Source organism: Leptonychotes weddellii, chromosome 13, assembly GCF_054177405.1.
Source record: "Leptonychotes weddellii isolate Sample4059 chromosome 13, ASM5417740v2, whole genome shotgun sequence".
NCBI lineage: Eukaryota > Metazoa > Chordata > Mammalia > Carnivora > Phocidae > Leptonychotes > Leptonychotes weddellii.
Window position 1 is genome coordinate 750229 of NC_138381.1, and position 23929 is coordinate 774157.

General features: G+C 42.7%; 1 protein-coding gene across 1 annotated transcript in view; it reads right to left on the minus strand.

Moving 5' to 3' along the window:
• The window catches only part of ATP9B (ATPase phospholipid transporting 9B), a 242509-nt gene that overhangs the window by 138681 nt on the left and 79899 nt on the right, over nt 1-23929 (minus strand). Inside the window, exons 10-11 of the mRNA XM_081802518.1 lie at nt 9565-9573; nt 6310-6390 (exon numbers count right to left, since the gene is read on the minus strand). Coding sequence (XP_081658644.1) covers nt 6310-6390; nt 9565-9573 — 90 coding nt within the window. The remainder of the gene's footprint in view (nt 1-6309; nt 6391-9564; nt 9574-23929) is intronic.

Genomic DNA, 23929 nt, shown 5'->3' on the forward strand with positions numbered 1-23929 from the left:
GTGCCACTGTCCTGAGTGGCACGCGTCTCTCTTCTCTAATGCCCCCTCCATGGAGAACTGTATTTTAAGACCAGAGAAATAAAAGTAACTTGGGAAGGAGGAAAGAAACTGAAATTTTCAAACATGCGTGTAAGAAACAGAGGTTTGTGCTACTGGTGTTTTCTTTCCGTTCACTCATCAAACCTTTTTTTTTTTTTTTAAGATTTTATTTATGTGAAAGAGAGAGAGACAGAGAGCACAAGCAGGGGGAGGGTCAGAGGGAGAAGCAGGCTCCCCGCTGAGCAGGGAGCCTGACGTGGGACTCGATCCTGGGACTCCGGGACCATGACCTGAGCCGAAGGCCGAGCCCCTTAACCGACTGAGCCGCCCAAGAGACCCTCATGAAATCATTTTCAATGATATAAATTCTGGCCGTTTTGCTAACTACTTGGAAGACACTTGCTAGATATTTGGTTCTCTGATTTATTTGTGAGGCACAACATCTAAACCAATCCTGACAAGTTTCCAAAATATTTCCCCTAGTATTGCAAATATTGATCAGGTGAAAAGCTGTCATTTAAATTGAATTCAAGGGAAGGGCTTGGCACACAGCTGCCTCGTGGACATGGGACAGCAGGACCAGCCGCTGCTCAGCCTCCTGCATTCCAAGCACTGGACGGTCAGCAGTTAACTCCTCGGACCACACCCATCTGCCCGCGCAATGCCGTCAGAGTGCCCTAAAAAGAAAGCTACCACTCGACAGATGAGACAGGCTTCGTCATCTGACCGCCATTCAGTGTTCAAAACACAGGTGGGTGCTCCTTCTTGAAAATCAACCCATTTTAAGAATAGAGAGGGGTATGTAATGGAACTGTGCCTCAGGTACGTCCTGTGGGAAGAGGAGAGTTCATTCTACTCTTTCCAACAGGCACTCGGTACCTAAGCAGAGCCCACAGCCCGTGTTAGAGGCTGGGGCCAGGAGGACAGCTGAGACCGCCTTTCACCGCAGTTGTCCCTGGTCCTAGTGCAAGAGCCAAGAACGGACACACACAGTGACAGGCAGTGGGCCACTGGCACACGGACGGACGGGCAGGAGTGCAACGGCAGCAAAGAACAGAAAAGAGAAGGAAGTCTTCTAAATATCAGTGCTTAAACTGGGTCTTAAAATCCAGGAGCTCCACAGACGGCCCTTGATGAAAGGGATCTGTGGACCATGGCCCCGCGTACGGCCGAAGCTCTGCTTCTGGAGACACACACGCTTTCTTTTTCATCTTACAGTTGCTCTGAAGTTACTTCTTCAAATATAGTTTGTCAAATAAAATCTGTTCTACACTTTGCTGCATTTAGTAGGTGTAGCTGTAAAAACCTACTGATAATTACATAACGGCATCAATACACAAAATACTATGGAAAAGTATTCTTTAAGAAGAAAAAACATTAGGCTTCCACTATCCCACTAAAAATGTGTTTCTGGGAAACAACTTGAAGAGTCAGAAGAGTAACACTAGTGTTTCTGTCAGAAGAAGACTGTCACACTTTGGAGCACTTGTAACCACTTCAGTTTATACAGCTTCACAGCAATGGTGACCACAGGCCCACAAACGTTCAAACACAGCCAGCCTCCGACGGAGCCCCGCACGGCAGCCGGCATACCGTCATGAGCGTCTTAACCACACAGAACGGTATGCAAGTACTGCGCTTGTGGGTCGATTCCTCCATGGGAAAATGCCAGGCAAGGGAGCTGCCGCTTGGTCCCTCTGTTTATAACCAAGCAGCTGTTCAAAGCAGAGGTAACAACCACCCGAGAAATAAATGCTCCAAGAAAACGGAGTTTCCCTTTGACTTTTATGATTTTACAGAACAAAGCATCAACATTCAAAAGAGAAGTATGTCGCCTCTCTGCATCAACTGTTTTGTACTTGAATTTATTTATAGCTGAACTAAAATGTCTAATTTCTGATCCATTGAGAGATGGTCTTAGAATCCAACCCTGACAGACACTGTTGGACAGAGAACAACCTATGCAGACTCACTCCCATTTCCCAAATATGGTCCACATGGCTTACCTTTCAATTATATGTTAATCTAGGAGTTACAGCCACAACCTAGCAAACGGAGTATATAATTTGTATAAAACCTGCCAGTTGTTGACTCACACACTTATCATTTAAAGTACGAAACAAATAAAATGATTCTCTAATGTGAACTCTGAATTATTTTCATGTATCGTGGCAATTTCCATGCTTCTCTCCCCCCGACCCAGACTGTGAGCTATGTAACTATGGTGTTGACCTGGATCTTCTGAGCACCAAGCACAGAGTAGGCACCCATATTTGCCCAGTAACTGAAGAAATCAAAGAGCAGAAACACGTGGAGCTCCCCCTCTACTTTCCAGCGCCCCTTATCTTTGCACTCCGTGGGAAGCCAGCAGTCGGCTGTTATTCTAAGCTGAAGCACTCCCTTAGGCCAACCTGCCTGTAGCTGCCCATCATCAAGTGACCACAAAAGTACAAATAAGTATAATTTTATGAGTTTGAAACTCTTCCTAGGGGTCCCTACATATGGACATCTAAACATTAATGCACGCATATCCTTTAGTACGACATTTTCCCACTGTCAAACTCCAAGAAAATAAGGCATTAAAAAATATACATGGGGCAGCTGGGTGGCCCAGTCGATTAAGCATCCGACTCTTGATGTCAGCTCAGGTCATGATCTCAGAGCCGTGAGATCAAGCCCTGTGTCAGGCTCTGCACTCAGCAGGGAGTCTGCTTGAGGTTCTTTCCCTCTCCTTCTGCTCTTCCCCCCACCACCCCGCTTGTGCTCTCTCTCTCTCACTCATTCTGTAAAATAAATAAAATATTTTAAAATAGTAAATTTTATAAGTCTTTCTATTATTATAAGGCTTTCTAAACTGCAAATAAAAGGTTCAATACAATTTCATTTTAGAAACTTAGGTTGGTTCTCCCATTACTTTTCTACAACTATTTAATCATGTGAATTCATTTTGTCTATTTCTAGCACAATTATGTATTGAAGAACATACAGTATCTATGCAGTTTCTTTTCAATTCTGTAATAACAATGATGGACTTTAAACATTAAACTTTTTCTAATATTAAGAAAATTACTGTAAAAGATAGCTCTTTACCAATCTCATATAGTACCCAATAAAGATTGGGAAGATGGGAAAGAAATTATCTCTAAGTAACTTTGTCTCTGGGTTTCCTTCTCCTTAATGTTACAGTTTGCAAAGATGAAATCTGCTCTGGGGAGGGAGAAAGCAAAATGTCACCATGTGAAGCTGTTTTCACAATAGTGCACCCCTCTTAACAAACAACAGAGATCTGCTTTTTAGAAAGGGAGTATTTTGATTGGAAAAGACCTGAACAATGATGAGTGTGCTATGGTTTGCAGAAGAAATGACAGCAGAAAGTGCATATAAAGAACATTAAATGGGAAGGCGATGTTAAAGGCCTAGGAACACTGATAATATTTCAAAGTGGCTAGTTTTAAACTCTAAACCTCAGGGAGAATTGCTAGGTCCTGAACAATAAGCAAATCAATTCTATCAATAATAATAATATGAATCATTTATATTACTCGAATGTCATATAATGAGCAGCTGAGGTTATCCTGACATTATAGGGTAAGCAGAAGCAGACATTATTCACAATGTGCATAATTAGACACTGCTCAGGCAACAGAATACATAATACATGTATTGCCACAGGACACCTGAATTAATTTGCTCTGATTCTTATTTAATTACTTAGGCTGAAATACAATACGTATGCTCTCCTTTGTAGTTCATACTCTAGAAAAGGAATATATGCAGATGTCACTTCTTTAAATGCTCACTTAACACTGATGATTTCCACTTTCTAGTTAGAAAACCAGTTATTTAGCATGGTTTTTCCTTTCCTCCTTTTTGAAAGACGTACACGAATAATAAAGCTTTTTCTCCTAAAATAATCCAGAATTCACTATGAATGTATTTAAAAGGAGTGAAATAAAATCTTGTTAGAAACACCAAATGGAGGCCACGAAAGGCCAGGTAGCTGGACTGTTCCCATCAAGAATGTGCAGTAACTCACACGAGATACATGTAAGTTCAGAGAACTCCAAAGCCTCCATCAGATCCAAATCCCGAGAGAAAATCCGTGTGCCCTCTCCTGGCTCTGGAGCTGACTGTGCCATGTGGGGTACTTTTCCTCACTACAGAAACTGGAGCTCAGTGTTTTCTTTCTCCCCTGTGTGCTGCATGCACGAGCTACAGGCGGCCCGAGCTACCTGCACCTGACCTGTACGGTTTGGGGACGCAGTGGGGACGGGAGCAAATTCAGGTGACTGCCTTCATCCCAAGCAAACCGGAAGTCTAGAGGACTCTTTTACATACACCAATATTACAATCTCTCTTCTAAGCTGAAAATCCTTAAATGGCTTCTTCCTTCTTCTGACCAGACCTTCAGGAAGGAGCCTGGCTACCCCTCCCCCACACCTGCACGCTCACTCACATACAGTCTCACACACTCGGCCACGCACACAGGTCACGCACTGTCCCATGCTCAGGCACGCACTGTGTGAACTGTGCTTTGCAGCCTGGCTGTGTTCAGCCAAACCCTTGCGCCCTCGCACTGACTTCAGGGGGATTCCACACATTGTCTAGCAGACATTTCCAACTCTTAGCAAGTGGTAAGCAATATAAATCTGTGAAACAGAAAGGAAGTAAGCAAATAATATTCCAAAATATTAATAGTGGCTAAGTTAATAACTTTTTTTTTAAAGATTTTATCCATTTTTTTGACAGAAGAAAGATTTGAGAGCATACAAGCAGGGGGAGCGGCAGAGGCAGAAGGAGAAGCTGAGCAGGGAAGCCTGATGTGAGGCTCAATCCCAGGACCCTGGGATCACAGCCTGAGCCAAAAGCAGACACTCAACTGACTGAGCCCCCCAGGCGCCCCCTAAGTTAATAACTCTTACCGTACTAAGGAAGCCCTTTGGAAAGGCTTTTTCTCAAATATGCTAAATTGTCTTTAATTAGAAGATGCTTTTTTCATAAATATTTTTACAAAAACACATAAAGGTCTTGGTTTTCTCTCCAGACCTCATTATACACTGCCTCATCTCCCTCATCTGTTTCCATGAACACCCTGAACATACTGTTACTGAAGCATTCGTAAAAATAAAGTTACAAAGCAATGGCCAATGACTATCTCCTCCACAGGCATCCTCATTTTTACATCCCCATAATTTCCTCATTATCTGGCATTAGCAAGTGCTTTCTCAAATGATGACAACAGCTCACTAATCCTGGTACGTGAACAAGAGGGAAACGAAGCAGACTATACCAACAGAAATCTGCACAATTAAAAGTAAACTATAGTCATATACTAAAACCCCTTAAGTATTTTATATATATATATTTTTTTAAAGATTTTATTTATTTATTTGACAGAGAGAGAGAGACAGCGAGAGAGGGAACACAAGCGGGGGGGGTGGGAGAGGGAGAAGCAGGCTTCCCACTGAGCAGGGAGCCCGACGCAGGGCCCGATCCCAGGACCCCGGGATGATGACCTGAGCCGAAGGCAGACGCTTAACGACTAAGCCACCCAGGCGCCCTTCTTTTTTTTTTTTTTTTAAGATTTTATTTACTTATTTGACAGGGAGAGACACAGCGAGAGAGGGAACACAAGCAGGGGGAGTGGGAGAGGGGGAAGCAGGCTTCCCGTGGAGCAGGGAGCCTGACGTGGGCTCGATCCCAGAACCCCAGGATGATGACCTGAGCCAAAGGCAGATGCTCAACCGACTGAGCCACCCGGGTGCCCCCAAAAACCCCTTAAGTATTATAAAGCATTTATAATATCAGCTGTTAAAATCTAAAGTTACTGAGTCCTCCAAATCTGATCGGGGAGTCATCGGGGAGAAGGGACTTCAAGTCCCATGATCGTGCGAAGAATCAGATGAAGCACACACGTGTACATGAGCAGAGGCACAGCCATCCAGTCAGTACGAACCAGGAAACACTGTGGACACCAGAGTGTATTAAATCCTATCCAAACTCACACTGAACTAGTGAAAGTACTCCATCTTACTGACTCCTAGTATTTTCAGGGAGAAGGACCTTCTCCAGGGTGAATATGCTAAACAAAAACACTGTACTGAGTGTATCCCACAGAGACTGTGGGAAAATTTAAGAACCTGAAACATTCTCTAGGCTTTCCCTTTTCCGTTCAAAGCTTCTGTTTTCATTTATTCAAACTTAAGGTTTGCTGTTTTTAACTTATATACACAATGAATATATTTGTATTTAACAAAAGATTTAACTTACCCTGGTAAATGTGCCTTCAAAACTATGAATATCCAGTTGTGGCTTCTGAGCATAAACATAAGCACTGATTGAAAAAAGGTCCTGGAATACAAAATATCTGAATTAATTACATTATAATTAGACAAAATTACTTGGAAATTTTTCAATCACCAACTAATATTTTTCATATGTTATTTACCAAAAGTGATGGTTGGTTTTCCCATATTTTGTGTGCCAACACTATGTTAGGATGGAGGAGAACTAAGGGAAGTAATTTTTAAGCTCAACAGAGGTGTGGCAATTTCTCTTGGTTCTAACAGACTGCTGCTTAACAATAGGTGCACCTGGGAGCTGCTCAAAAGCTCCATGTTGCCTGGGGCTGTCCCAGATTCCAAGTTTAAAGGTGGAAATACACTTCGTGGAGTTCTGCCATACTGTGTATGAGTATTCAGAAGTTACATGGGTACCCAAGAATTTAGTGGGATTTAAGTAATCCTCACAATTCCGCATAAGTTCTATAAAACAATTAGCAAATTCCTAAATTTACTTCCATGTTTTTCTTCTAACAGCTACTGCATTTGCCATAAACAACTGACTTCCTTGAAGCTCTAAAACATACTGCATTTCTCCCATGTGCCTGAAGCACATCCCCATGATCTATATTTATAAAATTGTATGGGAAGGCTTTAACTATTCACACATCACAACAACTTTCCCAGAACTAGCTTTGAAGTAGAAGAAAAGTGGTTTAGGTTACCCTATTCACGGGCAACAGGTAAATGCTTAAACAGTAAGTCTCCAGACATGACACTGAAGCACCTTATTTTAAGACAATTTAGGGCACCTGGGTGGCTCAGTTGGTTAAGTGACTGCCTTCGGCTCAGGTCATGATCCCGGAGTCACAGGATCGAGTCCCGCATCGGGCTCCCTGCTCGGCGGGGAGCCTGCTTCTCCCTCTGACCCTCCCCACTCTCATGTGCTCTCTCTCTCATTCTCTCTCTCTCAAATAAATAAATAAAATCTTAAAAAAAAAAAAAAAAGACAATTTATAAAAGTACATCTGCTGATTTAGAAATTTTAGTTTTTAAAACTATATAATTTTATTAAAATAATGTTATAATAGGTGAAAATGTATTGATAACAAATTTTACTTTTTTAATGGTGCCTGATTATTTTTACCAGGAGATCACAAAGAATTTATAATACCGAAAAGTTCCTTGCCTGTATGGACTTTAACCACAACTCCCACACGGGATTCTGACTGTACTGCCTAATAGACAGCCCATGGGCAAGTGACTTCCCATGTCTTCTGTGTGGTGATCCCACATGTCCCAGCGTGACCAGCGTGTAACTGACATTTGGAGACAAAACTCCAAAGCACACAGGTAGGAAGCATACCTGAGTTCACACAGGGAGGATGCAAATGATCATGTGGATGTAGAGTGACCTACTAAATTTGTTATAATCTAAATATGCTCCCGTATTTTTCAAACTGATTCACGTGGACACAAATAATATTCTAAGTGGGTGAGTTACACCCACGAATGGAGATTATACTGGAGCCTTTCAGAGTAAACTATTAGAAGTCTTTTAGTTCTTGGTATTTCAGTTGTTTTTAAAAAATATATTCTTAATTGGCTATCAGAAAGCTGGACAAGTACAATGCTATACAGGAAGTTTAAGAAATCTGTCCTTATTACAGGCCTGAAATTTAAACAAGACCCACATCAGCGAGGAGATAAAGAACCCCAGCCCGCTGTGTCCCCATGTTCCTCGCCAGGGCTGCTGCCTGCCTGCCCTCAGGACCCTGAAGCCACAGTGCCCTGGCCCATGTGCTGCCCGCATTTCCAGTCTGTCTGCTGCCCTCTGAAGGAAGACTAGGATTCCTTTTCCGTTTCATTAGTAATCTACACATTAACGACGGGCATCACGTACACCTGAAGATAACTGAAGGCGCTCAACTGGAAAGTGAAAAGAGACTTCTAAGTTTAAGGTAAATTCGGTAATACAAATGCAGGTTTGATACAACAATCTAGTGACTACTGAAAAAAACTAACGGAAAAAGAGAAAACTAGCCACTCACACAAGAACTCGTCAGACTCAAGCTCACTGCACAGCAAGGTAAAAGCTGTGGATGGACGGCCAAGCTGATGTCTGAACAGGGTGGGCTTCCCAATGTGTCCTGAGAAAGAGGTGCCCCTCCCCCCATCTCCACCGTCCCCTCAAGCCCTCCTTGGAGCAGGGCTGATGCTGCGTCTTCGCACAGCTCTCACAGCATGGCCTGGAAGTCACATCATCTGGAACCCTGGACTCACAGACCCCAAATGCCTGCACTTGACTCTAAGCTGGACCCTATGTGGTCTGCCAGGGCTGTTTCAAGCATGGCACGATCAGCGCCAAGCTGAATGCAGGAACAGGCTCACAAACAGAGGTGGGGCCTGCAACAGGTGCAAGAATTCACACCCCCTGGAGGGAAATTAACCATTAAAACAACCCGGATGCTGGCTGGGCCATCTGGTTTACCTGAGCTGCCTACAATCAAGGGCCCATGCTCTGATGGGCCATATGAAATCAAGATGCGAGGGGTACCAACTTGTGACCCCTGCCCAAAGCTGCAAGAGGGAGGCCCATCCCATCCTGGTGACCCCTCCACAGTCCCATCTGTCTCGGGAGTGTCTGGTTGCTGTTAACTTGTAGTTGGCATTCCGGATCAGCTGCAGTTTGCAACAGTGGACCACGAGCCTGAACCCACTTCCCTCACCTCCCCCCTGTATGCACCTTAGAGTAAGGTAGTTTGATTATTAAGTGCCGCCGCTACCCCAGAAAGTACACGATCTCTTGTGGGCCATTCCCCAGATAAATGATGGGGACAAAAGCAGTGGTGGGGTATGTAAAGCCATTCTGAAACGGTTTGAAGATTCAGATTTCCTCTTGACCAATTCCTAAACATGATGTGTCTTCAGGATTAAGTTGTATAAAAATATTTTCCTGTATGGGGAACCTGGGTGGCTCAGTCTCTTAAGAGCCTGACTCTTGATTTCGGCTCAGGTCATGATCTCAGGGTCATGAGCCTGCTTAAGATTCTCTTTCCTTCTCCCTCTGCCCCTCTCCCCCAACCCCCCCACACACACTATCTCTCTTTCTCTAAAGAAAAAAATAATTTCATGTAAAAAATGCTTTGTGCTTTTTTTTTTAAAGATTTATTTGAGAAAGAGCAAGAGAAAGAATGAGCGGGGGTGGGGGGAGAGGCAGAGAAAGAATCTCAAGAGGACTCACCGCCAAGCACGGAGCCCGACGTGGGGCTCGATCTCATGACCCTGAGGTCCCTCGATCCCTCGATCTCATGACCTGAGCCAAAACCAAGAGTCGGACACTCAACCGAATGAGCCACCCAGGCGCCCCAAATGTTTTGTGCTTCTTGCATAAAACCCTTTCAGGTGAAAGTCTGGGAAGACAACGTGAGGACTCCTGGTGGCACAACACTGGGGAGAAGCAGAGGAAGGAGGGCACCTCTGCTTCTCACAACTGTCGGCAGGCTCTCCAGTCCAGCAGGAAACCCTCCTGCTGCCAGTGATTGGCATCTGAGATTCAAAGGGGCTGCCGGGCCTAAAGCACGTCTGGCAGCTGGGATTTCTCACTTGGACATGGTGGTAAAAGGTGAATGGTACTGTTTTAATGGGCTCTGGCCAGGGCCTATAAAGGGCAGACCTGGCAGCAGGCGTGCAGACCGGTCTCACCCGGCTGGGTGAGGTCCCAGAACAACAATACTGCTAACACTTCTCCTGTGAAGACGCCTTGGCCGAGGCAGTGGGCTGTGCAGAAACAGGAACGCAGACTTGAGAAAGGCCTGCTCACAAGCAAGGCTGGCCCTTGGGTGAGGTCTAGAGATGTGGATTTCAGGAGCGTTCCCACCATTCCCAGATAAGAAAGACTCACTGTGCCTGAACAATTTATTCAAGCAGCGTGGTTTATATCGAACATATGCTTCCTTCTGGGAGTCTGGCACCTTGGCATGTGCCAGACAGAGGAATGCCTCCATGAGTCAGTCTCTCCTGTGTTTCCTTGGTAGGCACCATCTCACTTGTGTTCTCGTAACGTGCTGCTGGGGGTGTACAGCGCATCCTGTGGGAGTCCACTGGGAGGCGCTCCGGAACCGTGCGCCTTGCTTCCTCCAGATTCACCCCAGGGCCTTTCACTCGGCTGTCTGTGCCCTGTGTCCCGTTGCTAGAATAAATCATGGTCATGAGGAAGACTATGTGCTGAGTCCTGGGCGGGGGGGGGTCCTCCTAGGTAATCATTAAAACTGGGGGTGGTCTTGAAGGTCCCCCAAAACAGAGAGTTTACCATTTTATAGTTCTCATTTTCATTTTTTGTTATCTGTTTTATTTTGGTTTTGCCTCAGAACAAATGTTTTAGCGTGGCTTCCACACTTAGAAAAATCACAGACTTGAAGGCATGAAGACCCAGAGGCCAAAGGTGGGGGTAACCGCAGCAGCTGAGAAGTGACGGGGGACGTGGAGACCTGAGGTGGGAGAGTGCCTCGGAGGGGCCCTAACTCTGGCATCCTCTCACCCCGACCCCACATGCCCCACATGCGGGGTGGCTTTCTAGCAGTCCAGCTGAAAGAAGTGAACAAAGACCCCAACTGCAGGGAAGACAGAGCTCAGAGTTCGACTTCAGCCCAGTGAACTACCAAGTAGAACAAAACCAAATTCAAAAAACAGTACTCTTCAGAAGAACATAAGCCATTCCAGAGTGTCTATAATGTATCATTAGAAATGCTGAAGACACCATCCAAACTTCTAGATGTATGAAGACATAAGAACACAAGATCCATATTCAGGAAAGAATTCAATCAATAAAGGCTAATTCTGAGATGACCAGATATCAGAATTAAGAGATGAGAATTTCAAAGCAGTTTCAACATCTCAAAGAATTAAAGGAAAATATTCTCCTAAAGAATAAACAATGGGAAACCACAGTACAGAAAAAAATATATATTTAAGGAAAAAGAAATGGAAATTCTAGAATTAAAAAAATACAATATCTGAAGTAAACTTATTAGATGAACTTAATAGGAGATTGGAGATGAAAGAACAGAGTCAGTGAACTTGAAGAAAGATCAAGAGATAATGAATCTGAAAACACAAAGAAAAAAGATTTAGGAAAGGATATGGTTGCAGTACCACTAACAGGGTATCAAGAGATCTAACATGCTTACAATTGGGTTCCTGGAAGGAGTGGAAAAAGAATGGGGAAGGAAAACTATTTGAAGAAATAATGACTAAAAATATGCAAAATATGTTGACAGCCCAGACAGATGCATGAAGCCTAGAAAACCCCTAGACAGATAAAAAAAATTAAAAAAAAAAAACGAAAGAAAAGAAAACCCAAAGTAACACTGCTAAAAAACCAAAGAGCAATCTCAAAAATACCCAGAGGAAACGACGTATTACACACAGGGAACAACGATCAAAACAACACTGATTTCTCATTAGAAGTAATGGAAGCAGGAGACAGTGGAACAAAACAGAGTGCTATGGGGGGGGGAACACATCTGTCATCCAAGAATTCAATATTCAGCAAAAACATCCTTCACAAAAACAAGTGAAATAAAGATATTTTCAGATAAATGAGAATGAGAATTCACTATAAGCAGACATACACTACAAGAAATGTTAACAGAAATTCTTCAGGCTGAAGGGAAATATTATCCAGTACAAATTCAGTCTTTAGGAAGGAATGGTGAGGAACAAAAATAATAAATCCTGTTTTCCACTTAATTTTTCCTTAAAATACAGCTACAACATTGGAACGGTTCAAATGCAGACATAGTGCATATAAACGTACATGCGTACAGAAAGGGCACAATACGTTTTCAGCATAAAGGACAGGGAGGGTAAATGGACCCATCCGATGACAAGGTTCTTACATTTTATGTCAAGTGACACAATTTTTTTAACTTTTCACAGCACACTTTCAGTTAAATGCATATTATGATCTCTAGCAACTGCGAAGAGGTATAGCTAAAAAGCCAACAGATAAAGTAAAACAGAATTCTAAATACATTCAACCAACCTAAAACTGCGAAAGGAATGTCTGAGACACTGGAGCTGTGGGCTGCAGTGGAGGAGACAGCCTGTGAGGGAGGGTCAGGAAGAGAGAGGGCAGGGGGTGGTCTTGCTGCCAAGGTCTCTAAACAGCAGTGTTAGGCCAAAGCGGTGGAAGAATTATCCTTCAACAGAAGAAGGAACCATTCTTCATCATAATAATAGGTCAAAGGGAGGAAAAATAAATACCAATATGCATAGCACTGGTTCATGTATTGGTGGGAAATAGAAGGAATTTCCACTTGCTATAATCCCCTTCCTCTGTAAGGCAAGCTCATGCGAGGAGGATCACACACCTGCCCTTCTCTCTTCACATGATCTTACCTTGCAGAGGAAAGGGATTAAGGGCAGGTGTATGAGGAGCCACAGGAGAGCTGAGAAGACTGAAAACACTGGCCACTGGTGATAGGACCGCAGGTGGTCACAGACACGTAACAAGGGCTACAGACCATCTCACCTGTGGTGATGGTTTCAGAGGTGTACTGAAGTGTACAGCTTAATTATGTGCAATTCACTATCTCCCAACTTTACCTCAACACAAGTGAAAACACACACATAAAGTGATTACAGGTAGTATTAAGGACCGAGCTAGAAATGGTAGTCATCCTTGCATGCTTCCCATCTCTGGCCTACGTTCTCAGAGTTGCAGAACAATCCATCTTCCAGTCCTATTTACGTGTTTTTATTTCAGCAATCATGTCTTTCTAAGAGGTCTACCTTCCACGTGATCTTTTTTCATAGCTTCTGTTTGGACTGTAATATCCCCTCAGATTTCTTTTTTTTTTTTTAGATATTTCTTTTTTTTTTTTAAGATTTTATTTATTTATTTGAGAGAGAGAATGAGAGACAGAGAGCACGAGAGGGAAGAGGGCAGAGGGAGAAGCAGACCCCCTGCTGAGCAGGGAGCCCGATGTGGGACTCGATCCCGGGACTCCAGGATCATGACCTGAGCCGAAGGCAGTCGCTTAACCGACTGAGCCACCCAGGCGCCCCAGATTTCTTAAAATATATTAGAGATTTGTATTTATTCTCTTCTATTCCTGGAAACCCCAATTTATCTAGCCTTGTCTGATCTCCTCTGTTCGTGGGAGCCTCGAATGGTGGGCTGTACATCATGCTCTATCACTTAAAAAAAAAATTCTTTCACAGAAAACAAGCAACAGCCTAAAAATGATAGCTTCCTTCATTTCTAGAAAACATGTATTTCGCGGTTTACATTTCATTTATTTCCTACTTTAATCTAGGTGAGTGGGGAGCACACAAATCTTCAAGTGGCTTAGACTTACTGGAAGAACAAGTGTGAAAGATCTGATTCTAATAAAAGTGGTAACCATAACAACCCCAGAGGGAGCATTCTGCTCTGAGGGCAGCAAAATCCTCCAGGAGAACTAACTGAAAAGTTTTAGTGTGCACCACCCAGGAGGAAGTACGAGAGGAAATCAAAGAAACTCACCAGAAAACAAACGGAAGAAACGGTACAGCAGAGACATCCCACATCCCACCATCCTCCCCAGCTCCCGTTAACGACAGGACTCCCAGGCCTTCGATGGCGTACGGCCCCCGCTGCAGAACGCAGCCCTCCCTCCGCATTCTCGCCAGCCAGCTCTCGCCGCGTGGGGCGGAACATGACGAGACGCGCTATGGCAGGAGGGGAGCAGTCACGTGGGACACAGGTGAGAGTCACCTATCAATGAGGACACAGCTGCCTTCTCAGCCTCGGACCACCCACCTCTGGGCTGTCAAGTGAGGGGAAAAAATTTCTCTCCTAATTTGTGGTGCATCAGTTCAGGAAACAAAAACCACTCCAGATCTCAGGAGCAGAAAGGGATTTAATATGTGGAGTGAGGTCCCTCCAAAATCACAGGAAGGGATTAGACTCATGACTAAACCTCCAAAAATTACTCTCAGAATATGACCAAAATGGCCCTCTCCACGGGAAATACCCTTGAACTACTGGGTTCCAGACACACTCACTGAGTCTGACTCCAGGGCGTGAGGCCACTGACACACAGCACCTGCCACTTCTGCCCGTGACACTGAGGGCGGCCCTTGCCATCAGAGAACGCCAACAGGGCAGAAGGAGACCTCGTCCCCTTTCCTGCCCTAGAAATTCTTTGAGAATCTGACTTGGGAAAGCTCATTCACACACCCTCATCAGGGCCTGGAAAACACACACTGATGAATTGTCAATTTTCTAGAGAACAGAGATGCTACACTGGATAAAGCGTGAACACAGCAGCTCACCACAGCGGGTCTGCTATTGCAGTTTATAGAGTATACATTAACCAATTAAAAGTTATTTTCAAGTTAAGTCAAGCTGGTTTACACAAGAAAAAACACATTGTGTAATAACTGTGGACTGAGGGAAATACAACGAGAATGTTTAATAAGCAGGCAAACGACTTCTGGGATAAGGCAGGTCTAAGAACCCTTCATCATTTAAATATTACCCTGTCGAAGTATTTTTCAAAAAATGAAGCTCTTGCATAACAGACTACCTTTCGATACATGGAAATAAAGAACAATTCCAGCAACAATCCTCATTTCTACATGCACATGAACATTCAGAGGAATGCACTTCATCTAGTGTATTAGACATCAAATGACTGAATAATGGCACAATAATGAGAATGTCATCCGAGGCTTTTCACGATAATTTAAAAATCATTCTGAAGTTTTCAATAATGTAGGAAAGCCTCTGCTATTAGGTCAAGGGCAACTTTGTTTGCATTACTTAAAGGTCATTAAAATACATCCTTAATCATAACATGTGGTTCATTACAAATAAAATTGCCTTTCGTTCAATAAAACTAATTAAATGTAAATGGTATTGTTTACTGCTATATGGATCTTTTGAAATAAATCAGCAAGTCATGATTTATCGTGACCTCATTGTTGTTAATAAATCTGCCTGATCACAAAAGCCAGAGACACGTTTCCCGAATAACTACGGGTGCTGGAGAAGCATGCCTTCTAGCCGCCCGTGTGGCAACGAGAAGCCGAGCCTGCCGTCACAGGGTCTGCAGCACAGTTATCATCAAATGGCTTTTTCCAACTTAATGGATCACATCACGAGATCAGGGAATACAACAAAATCGGAGAGGGTATTCTTGGTGGTATCCTCGGTTCTTTAAGAAAAGGTCTAAGGTTTGCAGGTTTACTCCTTGGTGTCACAACGCTCAACTGATGATGCGACAAACAGGGAAGGACACCAAATATCCCCAAATCCATTACATCAGAGGCAGAGAAGTCAAAGTGAGTGACAGTTAGGGGAAGAGTAAGCTATTAAATGAAAAACCAAATTACTGTGCCTGAATCCATAATGAAATTGGAGCTTTTTTCCCTATGAAATCTACCCATATGTGCCAAATTATATGAAGCTACAAAACTTAAATTGATTAATGAACCAGAAATTCAGTTAAACTTCCTTTTTTCTAGGACATACTGCTTTTTGGTTTTATGGTCATATCAAAACTTAAAATGTTTTCATTTACTAGTTACTTTACCTAAATGCTTACTCAAACTCTCTATCAAAGTACATCAACCATAAAATTTAAAAATTAGCATTGCATGAGTTGTATACTATAACTCTGTAACTGTTTTTTGAAATTTATACACATCTGTCACTAATAAAAATGAAGGAAAGATCCTGTGGGTCATGGCCAATAGGACACTCAAAGGTACAGATGGTAACAGAGTGGGGGTTTTAAATACTCTTCTAGGACCTAACTTACATGCAATAAAAGGATACAGTTGTGGGCGCCTGGGTGGCTCAGTTGGTTAAGCGACTGCCTTCGGCTCAGGTCATGGTCCCGGAGTCCTGGGATCAAGCCCCGCATCGGGCTCCCGGCTCGGCGGGGAGCCTGCTTCTCCCTCTGACCCTATCCCCTCTCATGCTGTTTCTCTCTCTCTCAAATAAATAAATAAATAAAATCTTTAAAAAAAAAGGATACAACTGTGTGCGCCTGCACACCCATACCTGTCTATGACATCAGCACTGCCAAACTGTGGGACACTGTCACCCCTCCTCTGCAGGATGTTCCACCCCTGGCCTCCATCGCAGGGTGGATGCGCTTTCCCAGAGTTCTGCATTACCATCGTCACCTCAAGTACCCTTATTGGTTTGTGAGCTTGGGATTTTCTTTCAGACACATTCTTTCCAATACAGTGTTTTAACCTTGCACTTTCCTTTCTACCACTCTTAGCAAATTAAAGCTACTACAAATGGTTATCTAGTGCACGCACTTCCAACTGTCCACGCCACTGACTGGAATTCCTGCAAAGGAGACTCAGGGTGGGGCCCCCATCTGTGCATACAGCAAACAGAAATCTTTCCCAGTCCGCTATGATTCATCATCCTTATCTCCCCCACCCCTCTAAATCCTGGAGGGTTTACTGAGAATGTACGCCAGAAAAAGAAAAACAGGACACAAAGGAGAAACACACAACTGAGAAATAGTAGCACCAACCCCCGAGTCGGCTCAAATCACATCAGGAAGCCAATAGGCTGCAAGAGCGTCTCGTGATAAACACGAATCCATTTTCACAAATAGTATGAGAATTGTAAGCTAGATGTCCTAAGTAATACAGCGACAGCACAGCTTGATTTTGCCACAGGAAGAAAAGCAGACAAAAGCAGGCAGTCTGAGCGAGTCTCGGGAAGAGCTGAGAAAGGGGGGGCCGGAGGGTGAATTCGCGGGCTCCAGCACCATTAGGCCTGTGTCACACGATGGGACACAAAAGAACCCACTCAACACTCACTCTTCCGACAGTCCTGCAGCCGCACAGACGTAGTGACGTCATGAACCTTCCTTCTCCGGGACTCCATGTGCAAGGGACGCTTTAGTAACTATAACACCATAAATACTAATGACCAGCCTCTCATTTCCTACTGACAAACCACTTAAAGTGGTTAAAACGATAGTATTGGTAGGGGAACAGCCGTCTGATCACAACGAAAAACCCATAAGCATAAAGGAAAACAAATAATTACCTAAATAACATTTAAAATATTTACCTGGCAAAAGATATTCTAAGGCAAGAAGTTCAGAAGCAACACACACCTGGCAAACGTAGGGAGAGACAGGCGCACTCACGCACTGATGCTGACAGTTTAGAACGGTGAGACCAACTGAGGGCGATTTTAAATTTTTGCTAAAATAGTGAGCTATCCAGTGCGTGGTGCTGCGACTGGCTAACAGGTTGTTTTCTTAAGTTTGATTTCCCACTCACAGCTTGACTCAAAATAAATGCTACACGGATAGGAGATCTTACTGTAAAGCAGGGGTTGTTTTCAAAGTAATCATTTAAAATATAATCATGGAGTGGAAACATTCTAAACACAGGACCAACAGCAGTAACCACTTGATTTTTACAAGTTGTTTTTCCTGAAACACACCTAACCTCCAGCACACGCAGTTCACGGCGCACCCCAGGACACAGCTGTGCGAGGACTGCTGCCACGGCAGCCAGGGTCCTGGGCCGCCACCAGCAGGCAGACTTCCACGGGACAAAAGAGACCATCAAAGGAAACACTCCGACGAGACTTAAAGAAACGGGAGACTGATCCATGATGAACAAAGTGCACATAAAGACCTCTGAAAACACACAACAGGAAAACAGGCAGACACCACAAACAGAAACTTATGAAACTAAAATACAAGAAACAGATTTTCTTAGGTAAGAGGTGTCTTCAACCTCACTAAAAAAGTGTCAGTATAAACACACGTCATAGTCACCGCATGGGGAAGATGGGCAGGCCACCAGGAGATGCACATGTTGCAGCAGTGTTCTGGCAAAAGAATCGAAACCCTTCAACTGCGTCTGTCTTCGGATTTCTAACACCATCTATAAAACGTCAAAACTGTGAATGTTCATATTCACTAACAAATACCAGGCTGGTTACTGAAGTTATAATTTGTCAAGTACTAGGCAGCATACTGCTGAATAGTTAAAAAGTATGTACAGTATCATCCAGCCATGCAGGTGCGTGGTGGAGGGAAGGGTGGAGAAGGGGCACCGCCAGGAATAATTGTTACCCAAATGTGAATGGCAGCCAACGTTAACAAGTAAAATTATCTTTTTTATGATATATATATTATTTTCAATGATATTACTATTATAAGCAGGAAAAAATTAATCTCCATTTCTTTTTTGCAAGAATGAGTCCAAAGACAAAGGACTGGTGAGCTTGAAACACAGTGGAAGTGAGGCAGGAGGATGGCCGGCACACGAGTGTGCTCCGGGGCCCGTATCCTCCTGGCAGGGATGTCCCTACAACAACCAGGTCCACAAAAAACAAAGACCCAGTAATTTGGTGTTTGAAATTATTATGCTTGATGAGCCACCTTTTAATTATAATTTGAAATGTCACATACATTGGTTAGTCCACAAGACACTGGTATTTCTCATTAAATATTAATCAAAAGCTTCTATAAGCTATGTTGTTGTGCCTGGTATAAGACTTGCCCTTCCACCAAAAACACTGGGGAATTGGACACAATATGTGAAACAGCTGTTTTCAGACATGGACACAGTGCTTCTGAGAGCATCACAGGCCTGTGACGCCTGGGAGAAGACAACACAGATAGGGGCCTATGGGAGGTCAGCTTCCTGCAGAAGTGGATTTCCCATACCACTGGGTGAGGGGGAAGCCAAGCCCCAAACGGCAGTCCTTCTCAATTTAGGGACAGAGAGCAGGGCTCTGGGGAGCAGAACTCTGAAAGGGAAACAGAGGGGAAGGGACTGCAGGCTACCGCACTGCGCTCACAAGTCTGTCTACTGACACCGCCACATAGCTGCGTAGGAAACATGAGGTCTGGCCAGGACGAGTGCAACCAGAGAGCCTACCCTGAGCCAGCCTCAGAGATGACACAGAATGGGGGACAGGTCAGGCCCGAGCGGCCAGTTACAGGCACCTCTGAACAGCCAAGCATTTCCAAGGTTGTGCCAGAAAGACCAAGCCCTTGTACTAGGATTACACCAGCGTCACTAATAAAGGGGACTCTAGGCCCACCCCAATAAAGTTGAAGCACAAGCCTTGAAAAGATCAAGTTTACTCACAAGCTGCTAAACTAAGAAAATAAAATCAATGGTTTTGAAAAAAGAAAAAATATGCAACACTTAGAATATCCAGTATCCAATAAAATAATTACCAGACATGCAAAGAAGCGGGAAATTGTGACCTGTAACAGGAGAATAATTAGAAACTTAAAAACTGGGAACCTAGGTGGTGCAGTCAGTTAAGCGTCTGACTCTTGGTTTCAGCTCAGGTCGTGATCTCAGGGTCTTGAGGTTGAGTCACATGTTGGGCTCTGTTCGCGCAGCGGGGAGTCTGCTTGAGATTCTCTCTCTTTCTCTCCCTCTGCCCCTCCCCCTGCTCATGCATGCATACTCTCTCTCAAATAAATAAATCTTAAAAAAAAAACAAAAAACTAGAACCATATCAAGAAATAACAGAGACGATGGAATTAACAGATGAAGAATAAGTATTATAAAATGCTGAAAGATTTAAATGAAACTATGAACACATCAAGAAGGAAAGAAAGGTATTTAAACAGTAATGAAAATGAGAGAACCACATGGAACTTCCAGATATTAAAAATACAATATTTGGAATAAAAAATTTGCTGGATGACCTTAATAGAAGACTAGATACTTCAGAAGATAAAATCAGTGAATTAAAAGAGAGCAACAGACACTACCAAATCGAGTCACAGAAAGTAAAGAGCAAGGGACCTCAATGACCTGTGGAAATGAGTGGTCTAACACACATGTCGTTGATGTCTCAGATGGAGGGGGTTGGGCAGAAAGGCATGAAAAATAAAGGCTAAAAGTTTTTGAAATGGGGGGAAAAAAAAAAACAAGAACCTCCAGATCCGAGAAGCCCAACAAACCGTTCTAAGCAAGACAAATGAAGACACATACACCAATTCCTGAAAGAAGTCATCACAAAAAAAATCTTTAAAATGCCTATAGAAAGAGAGAGACAATAAAGAGGAGACAGCATATGCTGTAAGGCAAAGCAGAGACAAGAAAAACTGTCAAACAAAAACTTGAAAAACCTCTTCCAAAAATGAAGGTGAAATAAAGACCTTTTTCAAGCAAAAACTTTCACAGTTAATCTAGCAGACTTCTCCTACAACACATACTGAAAGAAGTTCTTTGATTTGAAGGAAAACTACATTGAAAGTTAGATCCACATTCAGGGAAGAGGACTCTGGAACTGTGTAAATGTACAGGAAAAGTGGAAAAGAGGGTTTTTATTTTTTTATTACCTTCTGAACACGTTCGACAACTTTTTTTTTTTTAAAGATTTATTTATTTATTTTTAGTGGGGGCGGGGCAGAGGGAGAGGAAGAGAGAATCTCAAGCAGACTCCACAATGAGCACAGAGCCCGACACGGGACTCAATCTCACGACCCTGAGATCATGACCTGAGCTGAAATCAAGAGTCCGATGCTTAACTGACTGAACCACCCAGGTGCCCCACGTGTTTGACTGCTTTAAAGAAAAAAAATATATATTCTATGTGTGGCTTATAACATGTAGAAGTAAAATATATGACACAGTAACACCAAAGATGAGAAGAAGAATGTGGAAGTCTAACTGCTCAAGTTTCTTAAATTATATACAAAATGGTATACTACCCTTTGGAGAAAGATAATACTAAGTTAGTAACACATATTGGAAACCACAGAACAACTGCAAAACAGAACTAATGGTTACAGCCAATAATAGTAATTAAACAAAAATCTTAAAATAATACCTGAAGATGGAAAAAAGGAACAAAGAGATAAGTAGAAAATAAACAGCAAGGTAACCGCCTTTAATTCAACCGTTATTAGTAATTATGGTAAATGTACTCATTAAAAATGCAACAACTGTCAGAATAAGTAAAAAAGCAGTATCTCCTTGTGTTATGCTAACAAGAAACCCACTTCATATATGAAGAAACAGACATAGTAAACACAGAAGCATGGAAAAAGATGCAAACACCAATCAAAAGAAAGCTGGAATCACTATACTAACATCCAAGTAGATGTCACAACCAAGACCACCACCACAAATACTGAGCGAAGTTCAGTTCATCAACAGGCTATGAGAATTCTGAGTGTGCATGGACCCTAACGAGGTACACAGGACAACAACTGATAGAACCCAAAGGAGAAAGAGCGTATCTTAAAAGTCTTCTTTCATTAATTAAGAGAATAAATGGTAGAAAGTAAGTAAAAATACACAACATTTAAACAACAGTTTCCATCGACTTGACCTAATGAACACTGACAGGCTACCCACAGAACAGCAGAACACACTCTGTAAACAGGCTTGAGCACTGACCCACAGAAAGCATGAGCCAAGTCACAAGTCCCAACCTGTGACGTAAGACATGCCGTGGTCCATGAACGTAACAGAATTAAATAACAGCTAAGTTACAAAGGACGTCAGGAAAATCCCCCACCACATGGTAAGGAAGCAATGTTTCCAAGTAAAGGAAAGGTGAGAAGAAATCACAAAGGAACTAGAAAATATTTCAACAAAAACATAATGAAAATACAGTGTATAAAATTTATGTGATACAGGTTAAGTAATGCTTAGGTGAGTTACAGCTCTCAGGGCTTATAACAGAAAAGAACAAGGTAAAAAAATCAAGAGTCTCACTTCTGCTTTAAAAGTCAACAAAGAAAAGAAAAATGAACACAAACTAAGTTAGAAAGAAGGAAAGGAAATAAATGTCAGAACAGAGGACAGAAAATGAACGAACAATAAAGATTATCAAAGACACCAAAAACAGGTTCTTTGAAAAGACTAAGTCAATTAACCTCTCATGAGACTGTCCAAGAAAAAAAAAAGAGATATAAATTACCAATATTGAAGATGCAAGAGAGGATCCTACAAAAACTAAAAAACAAGAACATAACGAATTTTATACCATAAAATTTGGCAACTTACATGAAATAAACTCTTTGAAAAACACAAATTTCCAATGAACAAAAAATCCGATTAACTCTACTATCTACTTCAGAAATGCAATTCACAATTAAACACTTTCCCACAAAGTAAACTTGTGACTCAGATAGTTTCAAGGGGAATACGTTCAATAGTAAAAAAAATTAATAAATAACACCAATCTTACACCAACTACTTCAACAAATACAGGAGGCAAAAAGACTTCCCGACTCATTTTATGAGGCCAGCACATCCCTAGGTAACAAACCAAATGCATTACAATAAAAACAAAACAGACAAATACAAACAAAAGCAACATAATCAATATTCCTCGTGAATATAGGCACAAAAGTCCTTCCCAAAATATTAGCAAATCAAATACTGCAATATATGAAGAGGACACTTAGCATGAACAAATGTCGATTTGGTTTACCCCAGGAATATGAGATTGATACAATCAATCAGTCCATACAGATCATCCTATTAACAGATGACAAAGAAAAATCACACAATCATGTCAATAAACACAGAAGATCCAATCCCCATTTATGATAAAGCCTCTCAGCAAACTAGGAATAGAAAGAATTTCCTCAACCTGTAAAAAGAACCTACTGCTACCATCACACATGATGTTAAAAGGTTACGTGTTCCCCGAGATTGGAAAGAAGACCAGGATGAATGGTTTCACCACTTCTGTTCAACAATGCATTAGAGATCGCAGCCGGTGTGATACGCAAGCAGAAGAAAGAGAAGGCCGTCTATGCACACTTGCATGGAAGAGCTATACTATCTTCCTTGCCCATGACACGGTCATGTACAGAGAGCATTCTAGGGAATTACACAAAAGCCACTGAAAAGACATGAACAGACATTTCACCAAGGAGGATACACAGATGGTAAACAAGCACAAGAAACACGGTTCAGGGGGCCCCTGGGCAGCTCAGTCGGTGAAGCATGCGACTCTTGGTTTCGGCTCAGCTCATGATCTCAGGCTGTGGGACTGAGCCCCGTGTTGGGCTCTGCACTCAGCGTGGAGTCTGCTTCTGATTCTCTCTCCCTCCCCCTCCTGCTTGCTCTCTCTCAAATAAATAAAAATCTTAAAAAGAAAAAACAAAAACTGTTCAGCCTTGCTAGCCATTATAGAAACACAAACTAAAATGAGGTATCACCACACACTTACCGAGACAACTAAAATTAAAAAATGACACCACCAAATATTAGCAAGGCTGTGGAGAGACTCGAGCACTCACGCACTGTTGGTGGCAGTGCTTCATGGTCCAGCTGCTCTGGAAAGCACTTTGGCCATCTCTGCGTGCACACTCTCCCACACATCCCTGACTTGTGACTTAATGACTTACTAGCTCCCCACTCGTTCCTGTCTACTGTGAAGTGGACAAAGGTCAGCTGCTTCGTGAGAAAGAGTCAATGTCAACCTCAACTATTACCTTCATCAGCTGGTCCAACAGAATCTGCTTTCCCTCATTCACAATCAATCAATCAATAAGTTGTACTAACCCACATCATATAAATTATACATAATATCCTACAGAATTTAAATAAACCGTCCCAGAACACTGAGAAGG